This window comes from Protopterus annectens, chromosome 2.part0, assembly GCF_019279795.1.
Source record: "Protopterus annectens isolate FY-2018-M chromosome 2.part0, PAN1.0, whole genome shotgun sequence".
NCBI classification, from domain to species: Eukaryota; Metazoa; Chordata; order Ceratodontiformes; family Protopteridae; genus Protopterus; species Protopterus annectens.
In genome coordinates this window covers 37,234,470-37,255,114 of record NC_056728.1, presented here as the reverse complement: position 1 = coordinate 37,255,114, position 20,645 = coordinate 37,234,470, and the positions used below count along the sequence as shown (strand labels likewise).

Sequence of the window (20,645 nt, the reverse complement as noted above, 5' to 3'; positions counted from 1 at the left end):
GACAATAAACTAAAATTTGACATTCACATATCCATGACCATAAAAAAGTCCACAAAAAACTAGGAGCGTTATACAGAAATAAGCAATTTCTCACCAAAGCAGCAAAGATTTCAATAGCAAATTCCCACCTTATCTCCACCCTACTTTATGCCTCTCCAATATATACCAACCTAAGGCAATGTGACCTAACCAAGCAAGAGACCTGCTACAACAAAATCGCCAAATTCGCCACAGGGGCATCCTACCGTAGTCACCACTGTCTCTCACTTGCTGAACTGGGCTGGCTTGAACTCCCTCACCTCCTTCAGTGGTATCAACTCTCACTCGCCCACAAACTAGTAAACCATCCACTAAATGTCCCATCCCTCCAGAATCTACTCCAACCCTATCATACCACCAGAGCACTAAGATCCAGCAACAAAAATCACTTGCAGATCACTAAAGTCAATAACTCTGCTGGTGAAGCACTATTCTCTTACGCCATAGCCAAATTATGGAACTCACTCCCACCCACAATTACCTCCGTACCATCATGCACCCACTTCAAAACTTTACTAAAAGCGCACCTAAAAACATGCCGGCTATGCCCTTGCAACTCCCACTTTAATATCTTCCACCCCATCCAACCACTACCTTTCTTTCCACTCCACTAACTACCTTGATTATAGCAAGCTCAGATGCTCATAAGCCTAGTACTTATTATACAGCAGGAACTTCTCATTGTAACATTTGTTAATGTCTGTTATGTACTTCACAGATAAAGATTCTAGTTGTCTACTGATGTACTATGTTCTTCATTTGTAAATATGTTGTAAGTAATTGCTATGTTAAATTGTTAATCGCTATGTAATCCAATGTAACTACTGTCTGTTTATTTTACTGTGGAGCTTTTCTCCCCGGACCTCCACTGAAAATGGACCTACGTCCAGTCGGACACTCCCGGTCAACAAATTTAAATAAATAAATAAATAAATAGAAGCTCACAAACCCAAAAACACACAGAACCTTATATGCTCATACAGTCTGTTTTTCTTCTCAGACATTGCAGGATAGCAAACCAGTACCAGTAGTGTAGAAGAATAAAGAGCTGACTACAGCTGTAGTAACTCAAGTTTCGTTAGTGACTCAGGTGGTTGACAGTACTGACAGAGGAGGATAGGGATGCTAGTCCTTGGGTTTGGGGCAGAGCAGAGCAGGACTCATGCACCCACAATTCCCCAGAGAAGGGGTGGCATTATAGTGGGTAGCTTGAGAGAAGATGCATGACACATCAAGCTATCAACTAGCAGTAACCCTCAGCAAGTGCACATGTGTGTACTAACATGGGAAATAAGAAGTTATGTACCTACCATAACGTTCCATGTTAGTTGTCTTCTTCTCGCCTTCTTTCTTGCTGGATGGGTTCGGAGCCGATCCTCGGCTCCGACTCAGCCAATACTAAAGCTCGAGAGCTAATTCCACCGGCTCGAGGCTCCCCTATATCCCACAATGCTAGGCGGTAACTACTCAGATCTCATTTGATAGCTATACCAAGCAACCCTAGTCTCCATAGAATGGAGAAGGGAAACCCACCTCAAAACAACCTGCATGAAAGGTATCGCAGACCTAAGAAAGGAGAAAAGGAGGTGGAAGAACGTGTGGGAATGACGACTTCCAGAGGAAGAGCACAAACTGAATTCCTATCGGTCTGTCCAGGCTTCGGGGAAGGAGGGTGGGATGCAAGTAAGAAGGCGAGAAGAAGACAACTAGCATGGAACGTTATGGTAGGTACATAACTTCTTAATGTTAAGTTGTCTATCTCGCCTTCATTCTTGCTGGATGGGACTGCGTCCCTAGCACCTTATCCCGGGTGGCCTATCGGAACAGACTCTTGAGAACAGTGGAACCAAAGTTGGCATGGCTTCTGGAAACCATGTCCAATTTGTAATGTGAAATGAAGGTATGAGGAGAAGCCCAGGTGGCCGCTGCACAAATGGAATCTATTGGCAGCCTATCCTGAAAAGCTACGGATGTAGCTAATGCTCTAGTTGAATGAGCTCTAGGTCTTGAGGGTAGTTTTTGATGTCTGATCTCATAGATGAAGGTAATTGTAGAGGTGAGCCATCTAGAGAGGGATACTTTAGTAACAGGAAGGCCCAATTTCCCTTCCGCATACGACAGAAACAATTGATCAGATTTCCTGAATTGTTTAGTCCTGTCTAAGTAATATCAAAGTTGGCGATGAACATCCAAAAAATGTAGCTTTTGTTCCGCCCTGTTTGAATAGTTAGGGAAAAAGACGGGGAGATCAATAATTTGGTTTAGGTTTACTTGAGAGGAAACTTTAGGTAAAAAGGATGGATTAGTACGGAGGGATACCCTATCTTTGTGAAACACTAAGTAAGGAGGACGACTGCACAGAGCATGGAGTTCAGATACCCTTCTCGCTGAAGTTATAGCTACCAGAAAAAGTGTCTTCCAAGAAAGCAACTTCAGAGAACATGAAGCCGGGTTCAAGGGGAAGGATTAAGGATGCCAGAACCAAGTTCAAATCCCATTGAGGCGGGGATCTTTGATTGGAGGTTTGAGAAGAAATACGCCCCTTAAAAAGGCTTTACAGAGTTTGTGAGCCATGATGCTAGACTCCGAGACACCAACATGAAAATTAGATATGGCAGCCAATTGAACTCTAATGGTAGATGCAGATGATCCTAAATGAAAGAGTTCTGCTAGAAAGTCCAGAATAGACTGGATAGGTGCAGTAAAGGGATCTATGTTTTTTGATGTTGCCCAAAAAGAGAAGCGTTTCCATTTGCTACTATAAATCTTCCAGGTAGAAGGTTTATGAGAGGCTATCAAGATATCTCGGACCGAGCAAGATATTGAGGGAAGCCTGGCTAAGGTTGGAATCGGAGAAACCATGCTGTGAGGTTTAGAGAAAGCAGAGATTGGTGCAGCTGACCCGATTGGTGGGTTAACAGATCTGGTACTGGGTCCAGATGCCAAGGCTGCTCCAAAAGGTAATGATGAAGAAATGGAAACCATATCTGTCGAGGCCAGTAAGGGGCAATGAGGATCATTGTCACTCTCAAAGCGATGGCTTTCTGAATTAGTTGAGATATCACTGGAAAGGGGGGAAAGGCATATAGAAGTCCCTGGGGCCAATCGTGGACTAGAGCGTCTCTGGTGGGATGGCCTGGTAACGGGAAAAGAGTGAAGAAGTCGTGACACTTGCTGTTTTGGGGAGTAGCAAAAAGATCGCAGCAAGGCTGGCCCCATCTTAGGAATACTTCTTCTAGAACTGATTTCTTTAGAGACCACTCGTGGGGCATGAGAATTGCCCTGCTCAACTTGTCTGCAATAACGTTGGATTTCCCGGGAATGTGTGTTGCTATAAGAAAACGCTGAGAAGAGATCGCCCACTGCCAAAGTCTGAGTGCCTCTCGACATAAAGGGTATGATCTGGTTCCGCCTTGTTTGTTGATGTACCACACTACGGACATGTTGTCCGTCTGAATTGCAATAGTCCCAGTGGGAAGAGAGTCGTGAAGGGCTTGCAACTCTAAAAGCACTGCTCTCATCTCTAAGACGTTTATGTGCAAGTGGCACTCGAAAGGTTGCCACGTGCCTTGGACTGTCCTGCCCTGATAATGCCCCCCCCCACCCGATCAGGGAGGCATCTGTTGTCAACATGGCGACTGGGGGGGGAGTGAAGGGTCTTCCTCGGAGAACTTGAGGTGATGTGATCCACCAAGACAGTTGATTCTTGCATGATTGAGTTATCAATATGGTATGGGACATCGGGAGCTGTTGAAAGGACCATTGAGTAAACAGCATCCATTGGAGGATCCTCATGTGGAAGCGAGCTAAGGGGAGAAGGGGAATAGCTGCTGCCATGAGTCCTAACACCTTCAAAACTAGTCTGGCTTTGACTTTGTTGCATTGTAAGAGAAGAGAAACTTGTTTTCGAATGTCTGACACTCTCTGCTCTGTGAGTCTGGCTGAAAGATTGAGTGTGTCTAAGGTGGTGCCTATAAAGGTAATAGATTGACAAGGCGACAAGGCAGATTTTTCGAAACTTATTGAAATGCCTAGAGCTTGGCAAGATTGGATGGTGAAGTCCCTGGATAGAAGAAGCTGATGTCTGGTGGTGGTGGTAAGGAGCCAGTCGTCTAAATATGGAAACACCTGGAATCCTTGACGTCTCAAGTGAGCCGCGACCACTGCCATGCATTTGGTAAACACACGGGGGCTGTAGTGAGACCAAAGGGCAGGGCCCTGAACTGGTAGTGACTGGCTCCCAGCCTGAAGCGGAGATATCTCCTGGAGCATTTGTTCATCCTGATGTGGTAGTATGCGTCCTGAAGATCTATCGAGCACATCCAATTGTCCTGACCCAAGAAGGGTAGAATGGACTGTAGCGTGACCATCCGGAATTTTGTTTTCCTGACATACTTGTTTAAGTAGCTGAGATCCAGTATGGGTCTCCAGTCCCGTTTTCTTTGGTACCAAAAATAATTTGGAGTAGATTCCGGATCCTTGCTGGTCTGCTGGGACTGATTGGATAGCTCTTTTTGATAGCAGCTTTGAAATTTCTAATGCTGCTTGTTCCCTTAGACTGGGTGGAACATCTGGAAGGGATCCTTTGGGTTGGGATGGGATGTGAATAAAGGGAATTTTGTAACCCTCGGATATGATCGACTGTACCCATTTGTCTTGAGTAAGGGAAAGCCAGGCTTTTGGGTACAGGGATAACCTTCCCCCGACTGCCTCCGAAGGTGGACAGCCGGGCAGCCCCTCAGGGATGCTGAAAGGGTTTATCAGAGAATTTTTCTCTGCTACTCTGGTTTTGCAGACCTCCTCTGCCTCTAGGGCGGCATCTATTATTATTCCCCCCTCTGCCTCTAGAGGGGAATCGACCTTGTGCGTCAGATGAGACTCCCTGGGATTGTTTACGGAACCACATCTTTCCTCCCCTCTGACCTTTGGGATAGGGTCTAGAAGGGGTAGAAAAACGGACTCCTACGGCAGAGAGAGTCTTACCTTCTACCTCACACCTGGTCAATGTATCCTTCACCTGTGGACCAAACAAGGATGATCCATCAAAGGGAGAATTGGTGAAGGACGCCTTGAAAGGGTCCGCAAAGTTGCACAGCCGCATCCAGGCGTGACGTCGTAAGGCAACACCTGTGCCTGCGGCTCTACTCGCCCATCCGCAGCATATGAGACAAGCCGCATGGAGGAGTTAACGATGGAATTCAGGGTTGCCAACTGGGAGTTCATTCTGTCTTGGAACCCCTCAGCTGTAGGATCCTTTATCACTTCACCCATATCCTTGAGTAAATCTCTCTGGAGACGAGTGAAGTGGCATAAGTAGTTCAGCGACTGCATTGAAAAGGTCGCTGATGAGAACATCCGCTTACCGTACCTGTCCATGGTCCTAGATTCCTTATTAGGAGGATGGACAGGAACCAAAGGATCGGCTAACTCCTTCTTAGTGGCCGCAGCCACCACCATGGCATCAATGGGGACACCTTTGGATAAAAAATCTTTATCTCTAGGGGCAGTAATAAATTTAGATGGCCTCCTCGGGGTGGGTTCCACTGAATCAGGAGCCGTCCAGGCCTTCCTTGCCACCACTTCCATAAGGGGGTCAAAGGGAGGGGACACCTAGGAGGTAGAAGGGCGAGAGCCAAACACTTCAAGATACACTGACTCATCCTCCGAAGGGTTAAGGGCTGGCCAGTTCCCCCTCTGTTTCAGGATCTCAAGGATGTCAGCAAAGGAGACATCCTCAGAGGGGGATCGAGGGGAACCTTCAGATTCCTCTAAGTCAGTGTCAGAGGTGATAGACTCAGGGGAGTCAATGTGCTTCCTCTTGCACTGCCTCTTCCTAGGGGGATCTCCTACCGGGTCAGGAGAGGCCTCGGAAGAGGAGGAAATTCCCAATGGGGAAACTTGAGGAGTTGGCTCTCTGCGGTCTAATGCAAGGGGGTGGGTAGAAATCACCACAGGCACTGTAGATGGAGGGGCTGACGGAGCCGACTGTGGGGCAGACCCTGGTTCTAGCACGCTCCGCATGACCTCGAAGGCACCCCTATCAGGCAAGGCCGGAGGTCCCCGCTCCGAAGAGACAAGGACCCCCCCGGCACCGACAGGGATGGCTCCGAAGCCGATGTCGAACTCACCAGTGCCGAAGCCCCGAGAGGGAGAGCGGGGTCGGACAAGGGTCCGATGCCACTTGCCCCCTCGGAGCCGATGAGGGAAGCTCGGCGCTGAGATCCCTCCAAGGAGGAGATCGGAGCAGACGACAGAGCCGAAAGGGAAGGTATCGGATCCCATGCACCAACAGTCATGGCTCTGACAAGCCCTGGCTCTGAACTCAAAGGAGTCGGAGGAGGAATATATTGGGGAACGGAAATAGCCACTGACTGCTGAGTCGGGCTATGCAGCATTTGGGCCAGTGTCTCAGACTTGAGAAGTCTACTCACTACCCTTTGCAAATCGTGGTCAGAAAGCCTGGAAGACCGTGAGGAATGTCTTCTATGGCTCCGTTCAGAAACAAGAGGGGATCCTGGTGCCGAGTGCACGGAGCCGATAGAGGGGGATCTAGATCTCTTCCTAAAATGTTGCTCCGATAAGAGTATCGGAGCCAACGGAGTTTTATCAACCTCGGCTCCAGCCGGAGCCGAGGTAACAGTATGAGGCTTGGAAACATCGGCTCCAGCCGGAGCCGATGTCGAAGCAGACTTTACATTTCCAGAAGTCGACTCAGAAACCGGAGCCGACTGTTTGGAAGTTTTAGAAGGCTTCCCCGACACAGACTGAGTCGGGGGGCCTTCAGGCTTTAATAAGCCACGCAAGATTAATTTATTCTTAAGTTCCTGCAGGACTCTAGGGCTAAAACCATGGCAAACAGCACAAGAGTCCTGCAGGTGCAAAGGTCCCAGGCAATACCACCAAGAAGTGTGACCGTCTGTCAGAGACATTTTCTGACAGCACGAGTCACACTTCTTGAAGCCTGAGACCTTAGATTCCTTAGACATAATAAAAGGTCCAAGAAAAACACACACACACACACAGGCCTTAATTAAAAATAAAATACCAGTCACACAAGGGGACTAGAAGGGGCCTAAGGCCTAAAACTAAAGGGAAATAAAAGAAGGAATTAAGGGCAACAAAGTTGTCGAACCAGGAAAAGGGGTATTTAAAACTAAAGGTTTTAGTGAAAAAAAGAGTACTAGGGGTCTAAGATTGAAAATTTTAGAATTAAATCTTTGACTAACCTGCCAGAGCCGGTAGAAAAGCACCTCGTCAGCTAAGCGGCAAACGAGATCTGAGTAGTTACCGCCTAGCATTGTGGGATATAGGGGAGCCTCGAGCCGGTGGAATTAGCTCTCGAGCTTTAGTATTGGCCGAGTCGGAGCCGAGGATCGGCTCCAAACCCATCCAGCAAGAATGAAGGCGAGATAGACAACTTAACATTGTGTTTTGAGTCCCTGTAGCAATGCAGGTAGCCTGTCCCCTACACAGGAGTAGGGCTATGGACTTAAAAACAAAAATCCTATTATTGTTAGGATGCTGATAAGTGCATAGACTCCACAGTGTCTGCCAGAACATTGTTCACTCTAATTGATCTGGGGATTCCAATAGGGAACGAATGGGTGACAGTCCAACAAGTGGAGACGATGGTTAGCAGGCATAGGAGAAAACACCAAGAAAAAAGAAAACAATACACTGCAGGATAGCATGGGTGGGTAAGGCTGCATGCTTCTTACCAGTGTCATCCTGAAAGTCCTTAGTTTTATTCCATCCATCACCAAATGCATTTTTTGTGATTCTGAACAAGTCTGTAAAGCAGACGACAATACTTGATCACCTCCCTGATAAGATAGACTTAAATATATCCTGAATGAACATTGTAGCACATTTAACATTGTCTGTTGAATGAGTGTAATCACTGTACATCTTTAAAGTACTTCATCTTCTTCCCTAACTAGAACTCATGCTGTCAGTGCAATAAGCAATTAGTTTGCAGAGCTGTTTGATTTTAGTGTATGGAAATCTCTGTCCCTGAGCACATTTATTACTGTGCATGCATCAGTTTGCACAGGCTGCAATGCTCTGTGGCCTTATTATATGGGAAACTCCATTTACCAAGCAGTAGTACCCTTATACAGTTTAGACACAAGTGTTGCCATGTTTTGCACATCAGATGTAAGGCTGTGAAAGAAAAAAGATTTAACAAACTATATAAATACTGACCATAATAACTTTGACATTCATTCATTTGACCCGCATAGCCACCTGTCAGTGATGTCTGTTATAGACCAGTGGTCAATGTAGTAGGATTGGGAGAAATATAGAGTAGCTGTGCTATGTGTTATTGGTTTACTCTTCAGTTTCAGTGACCTTTGGGCAAATATGTACGAACCATTTCTGGAATCAAGCATCTGCCAGCTCAGTGAGTGAACTGCCTTCCCTAAGCCTTAGGTTTGTAATGCCAAACAACTCTGATAATCAGTATTATACTTTTTAATGACTTTCTAACATAAAAAAGCCAATTTTATAAATGTTGCAGCACACAATGAATTTTATATTAAATATGCATTGCCTAATTATACTGCTCGTAGGTAGTGCAACTCAGGCACACGCCCTACAGTAGCCTTAATTTTGTGATTTATTGAGTTATTTATTTTATTTTGTTAGCCAAGTAGATCACGCTGGCCATGTGACCCTTTCTGAGGGGAAACCTATGGTAGTATTTAAAGTGACTTAGGGAACTCAGCCAGGATGCTGTAAAAATGTCACTGCTTTTTGCCAATATAAGCTATGGGAGCTAACAAAACACTAGACTACCACTATCTCAAGCATGTGTACCTTTTGTTTAACTTCTTATGTGAAGAATAGTATATAATATGTTTCATGTACAATCAAAAATGACTTACTGCTTCCACATCATTTAGCAACAGACGTCAAAGGAAGGAGAATTGCTATAGCTGTCATATTACTTAATTGCCTTTCTAGTATTTTGATTTGTATTGGCCATATACTCCATGTAATTGCTTCTATTAAACTGAAATGCGTACATTTTTTTCTAAATCTTTTGCAGATACAAATATTAACCAAGAAAATTGACCTAAGTCATGTGACATCCAAATGTGGCTCTTTTGACAATATCCACCACAGACCAGGTAATTTCTCAGACTCTTCTCAAATCCTTGTAATTCTAGTGAAATAACTAAGATAAAGTTAATATTCTCCGATAGCCATCACATGGCCTTAAAGCAACAGATCTTGATGAACAGCATCCTGCATTCAAACTAGAGTCATAGCTAGACAGACTCTTCCTAGGTGCTTTTTGTGAAAAATAGGAAGATAGTATGTTGACTATAATGGTACAGCTCTGTTTGTTAATTACTTGTTTGATATGTTGCCTTGAATGAAATTAATGTCTGGTCAGTAGTTATCCATTTACAACAGAGGCACTGGAAGAAAAGTATTACAATGAAAATGGTATATAACAACATATACAATCAACATAATAAAGATATAACAGCAGAATAGGCAACTATTTCTAAACACTGATAAGCAGAAATTGTGGTGATCATACATATAGTTAAATGTGAGGAAAAAGTTATGTACTCACCATAATGTTCTCTGTGTTGTCCATTTTCATTCTTCCTCAGCTGTTGGATTTGGATCCATCCAACTCGGCCACTTCTTCCAGATCGTAGAATACTTGAACTCAAGCTCCTCGCTTTAGGCATAATGCCCTAGTCACCTGACATACCTCAAATCTAGTTTGCTGCCCATAGACTTACAGAGCAGTGGAAAATGTAGAAATAATGGAATCTGGGTCTTAAACAAGGAACAGACGTTCCTACAGTATATTTTCAGTCTTTTCATCCATAAAGCAAGGAGGGGGTTGGTGGGTGGGAAGGTGAGAAAGAATGAAAATGGACAACGCAGATGGGACGTCTTAAACAAGGAACAGACGTTCCTACAGTATATTTTCAGTCTTTTCATCCATAAAGCAAGGAGGGGGTTGGTGGGTGGGAAGGTGAGAAAGAATGAAAATGGACAACGCAGATGGGATGTTATGGTGAGTACATAACTTTTTAATCTGATGTTGTCATTTTTATTCATTTCTCAACTGTTGGGACAAGAGTCCCCAGCTACCTAAATCCCAGGAGGGCTCTAAGGAAGGATATTCCTGAGCACAGCTGAGCAAAAGACTGCTCTTTCCTTAGAGACCAAATGCAGTTTGCAATGAGCAATAAATGTATGAGGATTAGTCCAAGTTGCAGCTGCAAAAATATCATCCAAGAAATTTCTAGACAAAAAGGCTGAAGAAATTGTGGAATGGGCTTTTGCTGGTTTGGTAAAGGCAAACACACTTTTTCATAAACAAAAGAAATAGAATCAGTCAAACATTTGGCCAAAGTCATCATAGAAACTGGGGGCTGTGGTGAGTCCAAAGGGCAGTGCTCTGAATTGGTAATAACTGGCTCCAAGCCAGAAGCAAATATATCTTCTGGATCATCTGTTCAGTTAGATGTGATAGTACGCATCCTGAAGATCTGTCGAACACATCCAGTCATCCTTATACATAAATGGCAGAATGAACTGAACAGTGACCATCCGGAACTTTGTATGCTAAACCAATCAATTTAGTTTGCTGAGATCCAAGACTGGTCTCCAGTCCCCTGTCTTTTTTGTCTCTAAAAAGAATTTTGAATAAGTTCTGGATTCTATCTAGTCTGGGAGGTGCCTCTTGGATAACTCTTTTTTCTAGCAGCTTGTTTATTTCTAGTGCTGCTGCTTCCCTCTGAGTGGGTGGAACATTTTGTTTGATACTAGAAGTGGTGAAAGGGAAAATGGTATTGTGTAACTATTGTATAATCTCTGGATATCATCTTCCGCACCCATGATTTTTTTGTAATTTCTAGCTGGACTCTCTGGTGCAGGGATAAACAACCCCCCACCTCTCTCCAGAGATGGACAGTCAGGCCTCCTTTCAGGAGCGCTGATAGGATCTGTTGCAGAAAGTATCCCTGGATCGCTGGTTATGTGGATAATCTCTGCCATGGGAGATGGCATCTTCCATTTGCATCCCCCCTGCCCCTGGGGGAACTGTCTCCACATGGATCTTGGAAGGGACCCTGGGATTCTTTGAACCACATTTTCCATCTGCCTTTTTGTTTTGTAGTAAAGGTCCATTGAAGGGTGGAAAAATCTATGCCCACAGCAGACAGGGTTTTTTCCATCCTGCTAACAACTAGAGAGCGTGTTGTTAACTTTGGAGCCAAATACGGAGGTTCTGTCAAAGGGAGCATTGACAAAAGAAGATTTGAAGGGTTCCACAAAGTCACATAAGCAGATCCAGGCATGTCTTCTGATGCAAATGCCTTAACCTGCCCCCCATGGGATATCTTCAGCCATGTGGGAGATAAGCCTCATGGATGAGTTTGAAATAGACTGAAAGGTACCCAACTGTGAGGAAATAGTACTTTCTACCTCAGAGGATATGGTCACAGAGAGGGATTTTGAAAGTTCTTTAATCAAATCCCTCAGGAGTCTCATAAAATGTGCCAAATAATTCAGTGACCTAAGGGTGAAGGTCATTAAAGCATAGATACGCTTCCCAAACCTGTCCAGTGCCCTAGACTCCCCGTTAGGGGGGGGGGGTCAACAGAAGAACTTTCTTCTGCCAGTTACTTTTTAGTGGCCAGCACTGTGACCATGGCATCAATGGGTACTCCTTTACTCCAGTGTGGTCTGTCCTTAGGATCTTGTCTGGTCTCTTAGGGATTGGCTTAGTTGTATCTGGCTCATTCTGTCTCCATCAAGAGAGTAAATCTATAAGCTCATTAGTTAGTGGAGTCACACATGAGGTAGAAGATCCAGCTCCAAAGACCTCCAGGAACACTGAATCCTCTTTGGCAGGATTATCGGGGGACCAACCACTCATTTGTTTTAGGAGTTCTAAGATGTCTCCAAACTGGACATCATTGGGTGGTGATCTGGGGGACCTTTCCCCTTCATCAAAGTCAGTGTCCTCAGTTACAGATTCTTGTGGAGCATCTAAGTGCCTCCTATTGCACTTCTTGTTCTGGGGAACCGCCTTGATGGGGTGTTCCAGGGAGTTAGAAGAGATAACAATACCCTGCTGGGTGGCCTGGAGACTGGTTTTGGGCTTGCTGTCCCACTGGAATGGATGACTGAGGCTCTGGATGCAAAATCAAATGGATTTGGGGAGTCAGAGCCAAGGACTGTAGAGAAGTCTCTACTGTAGGAATAGAGAAGGGTCTCCACTACCTCAAAGGCAGAAGGCCTGGGAGAAACAGAAACTGATGGAGATGACAAGGCAGGCTTACAGAACGTAGGCTCCTGCCACCCCGAAGGCAAACTACCGAGGAGGGAGTTGGAGCCAAGCTGTCAAGCACTGAAGCTCCGAAGGGTAGAGATGGCTCTGACAACTTCAGAGTCGAGTCTAACATCCTGGAGCCAGCACTGATACTATGGCTCTGAGACTCATCTGCCTCCGAAGTACTCAGGGCCAGACAGCTCAGAGACGCCATTAGAAACAAAGATGCCAACATCCTCGGATCCAAAGCAGATGACTCCAGGGCTTTCAAATCTGATGACTATGAAACTGAAAGTTGGATTGGGGAAGAAGCTCATATTAGAGTTGTAGTACTAATGAGGGTCTCACTTCATCAACATGCTGTCCACATCTACTTTGGATAGGTTCCTGGAAGAACAAATGGATGAGGCCATGGATAAGGGTCTTGAGTGGTTATGGGGAGACTGCTCCAGAAAAGATGATGGGAGCAAAGAGGTCATAGGATCATAGGGATCATAGGAAGTTACTAGGCTATTGGCCCTGAGGCTCTTATATGTCTAGCCAAGAGTTTAGACCATGTTTAGACAAGTCAGCACCCAGATCCTCTGTCCAAGAGGGACACAGGGGGAATCCTAGGAGTGTAGTTTCTGTTTCCCATCCAGTTATCCGGGTTGTGCTTAAAAAAGGATAATGAGGTACTCTGCTTGATGTGGAGAAGGAGTCTATTCCACAGATGGGGGAGTCTGTGGAACACAAATCTGTCCTGCCAACAAGTTCTGTTGATATCACAGACCAGGTTGAGGTCACATGTATGGGTTGCTCGAGTGGAGCTTGACTTGCGGATATGCAGCAGTCCCATCAAGGTGGGGTCTGAGATTGCTTTGTATGCCAGACAGAGGTCACCTCTGAGGAGTCTGTATGAAACTGAGAAGAGGGACAGGACTTTTAGCCTATCTGTGTAAGGTAGGTGTTTGAGGCCCTGGATTATCCTGGTGAGGAACCTCTGTGGTCTCTCCAGCTGCTCCATGTGCTTTGCAAGATACATGCCGAAGAGCATTGTACTGAATAATTGGCCTTAAAAGGGAAGAATACAGAGATGTTATAACCTCTTTGTCCCTGGATAGGCTACCCTTACTTATGAGGTAGGCCATGTAGAAAGCTTTCTATACAACGGAAGCAACATGGTGGTCAAAAGTCAGGTTGCTAGCAACCTGGGTGTCCAGATCCCTCACTACTCATTGTGTACTTAGGACATTGTTATTAATGTGATAATATGTGGGGGACATCACTCTCCCCAAAGGGGCTGATGATGCATTTTTTTGCATTCAGCTTGAGGCCATGTTTCTGGCACCAGTCATTTGTTTGGGTGAGACCCTCTTGGAGGACATCCACATCACTTGGGGAATTGATGACTGCACCCAGCTTGCAGTCATCTGCAAACTTGGTCAACCATAGCACCTGGTTTTGGCCTGCACCTCAGAGAAGTATATCTCAAATAACAGGCCCCAAGACTGATCCCTGTGGTACGCCGCTCGTTATGGGTAAACTGCTTGAGATGGCTTCCCCTATTTTAATTAGGTGGGTTCTATCAGTGAGCCAGTTTGCTACCCATCTGGTAACAAATGGATTGATGCCTAGCTGAGAGAGAGTTATCTACTATGCCCGAGTGGGGAATAGTCTCAAAGGCTTTGGGCAGGTCAAGGTAGGCAGTGTGCACCTTCTTCCCCTCCTCCATGGCTTTGGTGACTGTCTCAAAGAAGTCAACCAGATTTAACAGACATGACCTCCCCTTGACAAAGCCAAACTGTGTGGGGTTGAGTGTTTGGAGGTTGCCAATGTCCCTGTTAATAAGGTCCATGATAATCCATTCCATGGCCTTGCAGATCAGGCTAGTTAGGCTGATGAGTCTATAATTTCCTGGATCGGTGGGCGCTCCACCTTTGTGTAAAGGAATTATAGTGGCTGTCCTCCACTCAGCTGGGACAAAGCCCATACTCAGGCTGTTGTTGAATAGGATGCCTGATGGTGCTGCAAGTTCATGCCTGAGTTCATGTAGGATGCAGCCTGGGATGTTATTGAGTCCCATGGAGGCTGTAGTTTCTGCCTTTGAGAGGGCAGTGATGATCTGTTCCCTAGAGATAAGGGGTGGGGGGCAGGTACTGGGGATGTCCTGATTTACTGATAGGGGGGACAGAGGGGAGAAGTTTTCACTGAATTTGTCAGCCAGTAGATTGGCTATATCTACAGCATTTGTGTATGTGGTGTCCTTGACCACCATTTCTGAACAGATCTGGTTGCTTCCTTTGAGATTGCAGACATATGTGAAGAAGGCCTTATGATTGTCTCTGGTAGATGTGGACAATTTGGACTCAAAGTTGGCTTTTGAGGATTTCACTAGTGCTCTTATTTGCTTATTCAGGTTAAGGAGAGATTGCTTCCAATTGGGCACCTGCTCTTAATTGGTCCTGGACAGCAATTTTTTCCTTTTGTATTGTAGTTTATTTATTGCAGATGTCCACCAGACAGATTTACTCTTCCTTGTGGAGGATGATTTTGTCCTGTCAGGTAGTCCTGATTCCATTCATCTGTATAAATGCTCGTATAGTACTTTGGTGTAGATTTGGACATTGGTGCCAGTTACTACAGTGGGGGAGGGGGCTGTGAAGCTGTTTATACCATCCCTCAGGAGGTTGTAATCAGCTTTGGAGAAGTTTTTTGTTTGACCTTAGCTATGGGGGGGGGGGGTTCAGGGGAGATGATGACTTTGAAAGTGACAGCTTTATAGTTGGATCTTACCAGGGAAGATGATACCATAGGGGTGCTGCAGTAGTTACTTATGTTGGTTAATACCAAGTCCAAGATATTATCACCTCTTGTGGGGGTATCAACTAGCTGTTCCAAGGCATTTGCACTGATAAAATTGAGGAATCACTGGGCATTTGTGTGCTGGCATGAGTAGTTTTTCCAGTCTATGGTTGGGTAATTAAAGTCACCCAGGATCAGGGTAAAGGGTTGAATCTTGATAGATTTGAAGAGGCCCAGATAGGTGGAGTGGGCACCTTGAGTCAAATTTGGGGGCCTGTACCTAGCTATAATTTGAATAGGGATTTTGTCAACAGTTAGCTGCACCTGTAGTGTCTCCTGTGCATCACTCTGTAATTGGCTGACAGTAATTGAGGAGAATGGCTCAAGGGTGATTTGTTGGAGCTTGACTTTGGATCCGAAGTACTCGAATCCGATTTTTTAGCTTGTTTCAGGGGTGGCCCTGAAGAGGGAGCTAAAGTAGAAGCCGATGTCCATTCAGGAGATCTCTTATGAGATACCTTAGAAAAAGAATCTCCTTTTTTCTCTCTAACCTTTTAGGGGTTTGAGTCCTGGAAGCCGTAAATGAAGGTTTTGAAGGCAGCAAGCTCCTAAGTATTAGTTTATTTTTACGATCAATTAAAGCATGGGAGTTAAATCCCTTACAAATGTTGCAGTCCAAATCCAAACGAGTTGGTCCTAACAGTAAACGCTCTCAGAATGTGCATCTGAATTAAGTATTTTGTGGCTGCATGCCACACATTTTTTAAGCCCTGAAGGCTTAATCAGACATTTTTATTTAAATACTAGAAAAAATAAGGACAAACTTTTTTTTTAAGATAGTGGGAAGAAATAGAAATTACCAACAATGGTAAAGGGAATGGAAGAGTACTAGAAAGCACTATAAAGTGACAGAATACTAGCTATGGTAACCCAAGAATACTCTAAGAGTAAAAAGATGAGTTTACGATTTTTATATAAAAGGTTAAAGGGAGAAAAAAGATAAAGATACAATAACTATAATAACTATAAGAGTTATAGAAGAAATAGCTAAAACTCACAAAAATTTGTGATCTACATCTCAACGTTATGGCAGCAAACGAGATCTGAGTTATCTAAGGTGACTAGGACAGTATGGGTAAAGGGAGGAGCTTGAGAGTTTAAGTGTTTTACGATCTGGAGGAAGTGGCCAAGTCAGCTCCAAAGACTGGATCCAAACCCAATAGTTGAGAAAGACTGAAAATGACAATATCAGATGCAATATTTGCATTTACAGTTCCACATTTTTTCATTGTTTCTACTGTTTCAGTAACAGTGACCAAGTAAGAAAGAAAATTGGAAGAGACAGAATAGCACTGAAGGAGAGATGGAGGTTGCATAATGTAAAACAAAAGAGTTAAATAGAGAAAAGAAAACAATTGAGGGAGGTTCGAAGTAATATACATGGAGGTAAAAAGCTTTGAGTCAGAATTTTAAGAAGGGATAAGAATAAAGGCATTAAAGGTGTAGTAAAGTATGTGAAATGGGGCTGGTAAGGCATGTGAATGAGTAGAAAAGTGAAATTATTTACAAGATAGGAAGTAAAACAATAGAAAGCAGCTAGAATGTAAAATATGAGGTGACTACTAGTAAGAAAGGGGGTAAGCAAGTGTAAAATTGAGAAGATGAACATCTGAAGAAATTAGTTTGACAGATACTGAATAGGTATTGAGGAGAGTACTGAGTGTGAAAGAAGTTGTATAAAAATAAATGAAAAATTAAGATACAGAGATATTAGTGGTTGATAAAAAATATTAATACTTGTTGATTTGGAAACCTTAGCCTGGAATTACTATAATCTATGATGTGAGCTAACACGGTGGTAGTTTAGAAGAATCATAATACATAATGATTTTTATTTTTTATTTTATTTTGGCATTTGTTAACCAGGATAAATCCAACAAATAATGTCTTTTTTTTATAAAGCTTGACATAATTGTCAAGCAATGGCAGATTTAAGCATACTGAAATCAAAAACATGGTATGAGTATGAATATAAGATGAAGTAGAGAAATAGAAAGATGGAGAAAGTTCTCAGGCAGAATTGCATGGTTAATAGAAAGTTAAACCAACAGATAGGTTTCTAGGGAGAAGCAGAGCTATCTCCAGAGTTATTGTACAAGTAGAAAGAGATGAGTTGCGGAGAACAACATCAGAATGTAAGTAGTGGATGCAGAGAAAAAAATGGGAGTAAAGGGCAAGAGTGGAGGGACAAGGAAGAGGGAGGAGAGTCAAGCTGGAAGTGGGGGGGGGGGTAGTGGAATATTACCAGCGAGAATGGAGGGGTATGTAGCAGAGAAGAAAAATGTGAATAGTGAGTAGATGGAGGTAGAAGGGGGAGGGAGTAGAAAGGACAGGGAGGGGTAGAGAGGTGAGGTAGGATGGCAGGGGGTCTATAATATGTTGTCAAAAAATGTGTTCAGCAAATATGTCTTCATCGACAAATAAACAGCAAATAAAGGAATCACCGAACGGCCATATCAGCGATTTTTTTCCCAGAGAAAAAGATCATTAGGCCAAAGAAACACAGCACAAATGTACAAACCCTACACCCCCCCCCCTAACTAAATATACCAATTCCGAGATTGCACTACAGTGGGGAAAAGGGCAAATCCTGATGATGGCCAAGCGCTTTTTCCCCTGGGAAAAAAAAACGCTGAAGTGGCCATTCCTTTGTTCACTGCTTATGTGTCGATGAAGATGTGTTCACTGAACACTTCTTTCAGCAACATCATATAGACCTGATTGTGGGAGGTTAGTGGGTAGTATGACAGAGGCCGAGACAGGAGTTAAGGAGTTTTTCCTGTAAGGCTATCTTGAAGCTGTGACTCTTTGGGATGGATCAGATGGTCAGAAGTAGTTTGTTCCAGACTAGAGCTACAGTCTTCTTCTTCTTCTTCTTTCGGCTTTTCCCGGTTAGGGGTCGCCACAGTGGATCACCTGTCCGCTCATGAATGGCAGTAGAGATTTTATGTTGTCGAGTTGCCAGCCCGGTGCCCAACCTTTCACAGAAGGCACACACATGCACGCACTCATGCCTAGGGACAATTTAGAGTGTCCAATCCACCTACAGTATGTCTTTTGGATGTGGGAGGAAACCGGAGCACCCGGAGGAAACCCACGTGGCTACAGGGAGGACATACAGACTCCGCACAGAAGGCACCCCAGCTGAGGATCGAACTGGAGAACCTCTTGCTGTGAGGCAACAACACTAACCGCTGCACCACCGTGGCTGCCCCAGTATAGCTGTAAAAGGAATGACCTAGGGATATTTTCGGCTTGCAGATTTCTGACAAGAGTTGGTCAGAGCTACGGAGTGAGTGATAAAGTGTATAGAAAGTGAGGAGAGGGGCAATGGCAGGACAGGTGGTAGGGTTATTTATTATGACATGACAGAGAAGTTGTGTGAGGAGGAGCTGGTGAGATAGCCTAAGCCAGCTAAGGATTTTTAGAGATATGCAGTGGTGAGAATTATAAGGTTGGTTAGCAGCAAATCTAGTAATTTTGCTGTAGCAGAGCTCTAGCTTTGTTTTAAGGGTGGATTGTAGATTGGTTAGGATAGAAGAGGTATAAATTAGGGTGGGGAGAAGATAAGCATTGACAAGGGAAGGTTTGAGTCACTGGTGAGGAATTTTTTTGTTCTGTAGAACATCGCTACCAATTGACTGAGAGACCACTCATGAGGCATCAGAATGGATCTGCTTAGTTGGCCCCAGCACGCAGGTTTTCCTTGGGATGTGCATCACAATAAGAAAGTGTTCTGATGAGATCGCCTATTCCCACACCCTAATGGCCTTTCTGCACAGGGGATAACATCAAGTTTCGCCTTACTTGTTACCAGACTACAGACATGTCCATCTGAACTGCAATAGTCCCCAAATGAAGAGCATCTTGAAATGCCTGCAATGCTAGAAAGACTGCTCTCATCTCTAGGTCACTGATGTGCAGTTTGGTCTCTTGGGGGGGACCACATGCCTTGGATCGTTCAACCTAAGAAATGCCCCCACCCCAATTGGGATGTGTCTGTGGTCACTGTGGTAGTTGGGTGTGGAAGAATGAAGTTTCTGCCCAGAACAAGATCATCAGATTGAATCCACCAATGAATGTGTCACTTGCAAATTAGAGTGAGCTTTATTTGAAAAAGATAAGGGCTCATGTAGAGTGGACCACTGTGCAGCTAACGTCTATTGGAGAATTTGCATAAAGAAGCACACAGGAGGGAGCAGTATTATGGCAGCTGACATGGACCCAAGTGCTTGAAGCACTAATCTTGCTGGAGAAGAAGGATGAGAAAAGATAGCCTGTACCTGATTTTTGATAGAGATAATGCAGTAGAGAGGTAAAGATGCCACCTGAGTAGTTGTGTTTAAAACTGTCCCAGTGAATTCCAGCTCTGAGTTGGAGCAAGTTTTGATTTGGCAAATCTGGACCAAATAGTCCCTGGCATGTTGTAGTTGATACTTGGAGGGAGCAATGAGGAGCCATTCATCCAGATATAAAACAGCAGTCTCAAGTGAGCTGTCACTACTGCCATGCATTTGGTAAACACTCTGAGGGTTGTGGTGAGTCCAAAGAGCAGATCTCTGAACTGGTAATGATAGACTCCCAGCTAAAAGCAGAGCTGTCATCTAGATTGTCTGACTATTTTTATGTGATAGTATGCATCCTGGAGATCTGTAGTTTACATCCAGTTTACATCCAGTCATCCTTGTGTATAAAGGGCAGAATGGACTGACCTGTGACCATTCAGAACTTTGCTTTCTTTACAAACTGATTTAATGTGCTTAGATCCAAACTGGGTCTGATGTCCCCTGTTTTCTATGGCACTAAAAAAAGTGTAAGTTCCAAATCCTGTGTGGTTGGGTGGGACCTTCTGGATGACTCTTTTTCTCTAGCAGCTTTTGCATCTCTTCTGCTATTTCCTTTCTCTGACTGGGTGGAATGTTGGAAAATGTATTCCCTAGACAAGGAAGAAGAAGGGGAAAGGGTATGTAGTATCCTCTGGATATTATTCTGAGTACCTGTGAATCTGTTGTAATATTTTTCCAGGCATCTAGGTACAAAGAAAACTGACCCCAAACTGGCTCCAGATTTGGACAGTCGGGCAGCGCTTTAGAAGTGCTGATAGGGCCTGTCTGCAAAGGAATCTCTAAAGTCCTGGTTCTGTGGGCCTCCTCTGCTCTAGGGCAACACCTACCATTAAAATTTCCTACTTTGCCTCTGGAGAAATTATCCCCATGCGAATCCTGGAAAGGTCCCTGAGATTTATGGAACCACATCGTCTTACCACCCTTTGGTTTCTAGAAAAAGTCCATTGTGGGGTAGAAAACTTGATTCCCATGGCAGATAGGGTCTTTCTTTCTTGTTTATTGCAGGTAAGCATATCCTTAACTGATGGCCCAAACAAGGAAGTGCCATAAAATGGAGCATTGACAAAGTATGTCTTAAAGGGCTCTGCAAAATCACATAGCCACAT

General features: G+C 44.3%; 1 protein-coding gene across 8 annotated transcripts in view; it reads left to right on the top strand.

Moving 5' to 3' along the window:
* The window catches only part of MAP2 (microtubule associated protein 2), a 1,383,589-nt gene that overhangs the window by 1,281,752 nt on the left and 81,192 nt on the right, over nt 1-20,645 (top strand). For all 8 annotated transcript variants that reach the window (XM_044060515.1, XM_044060520.1, XM_044060517.1 and 5 more), the window contains one exon: nt 9,092-9,173. In XM_044060515.1, the coding sequence (XP_043916450.1) occupies nt 9,092-9,173 (82 nt within the window). The remainder of the gene's footprint in view (nt 1-9,091; nt 9,174-20,645) is intronic.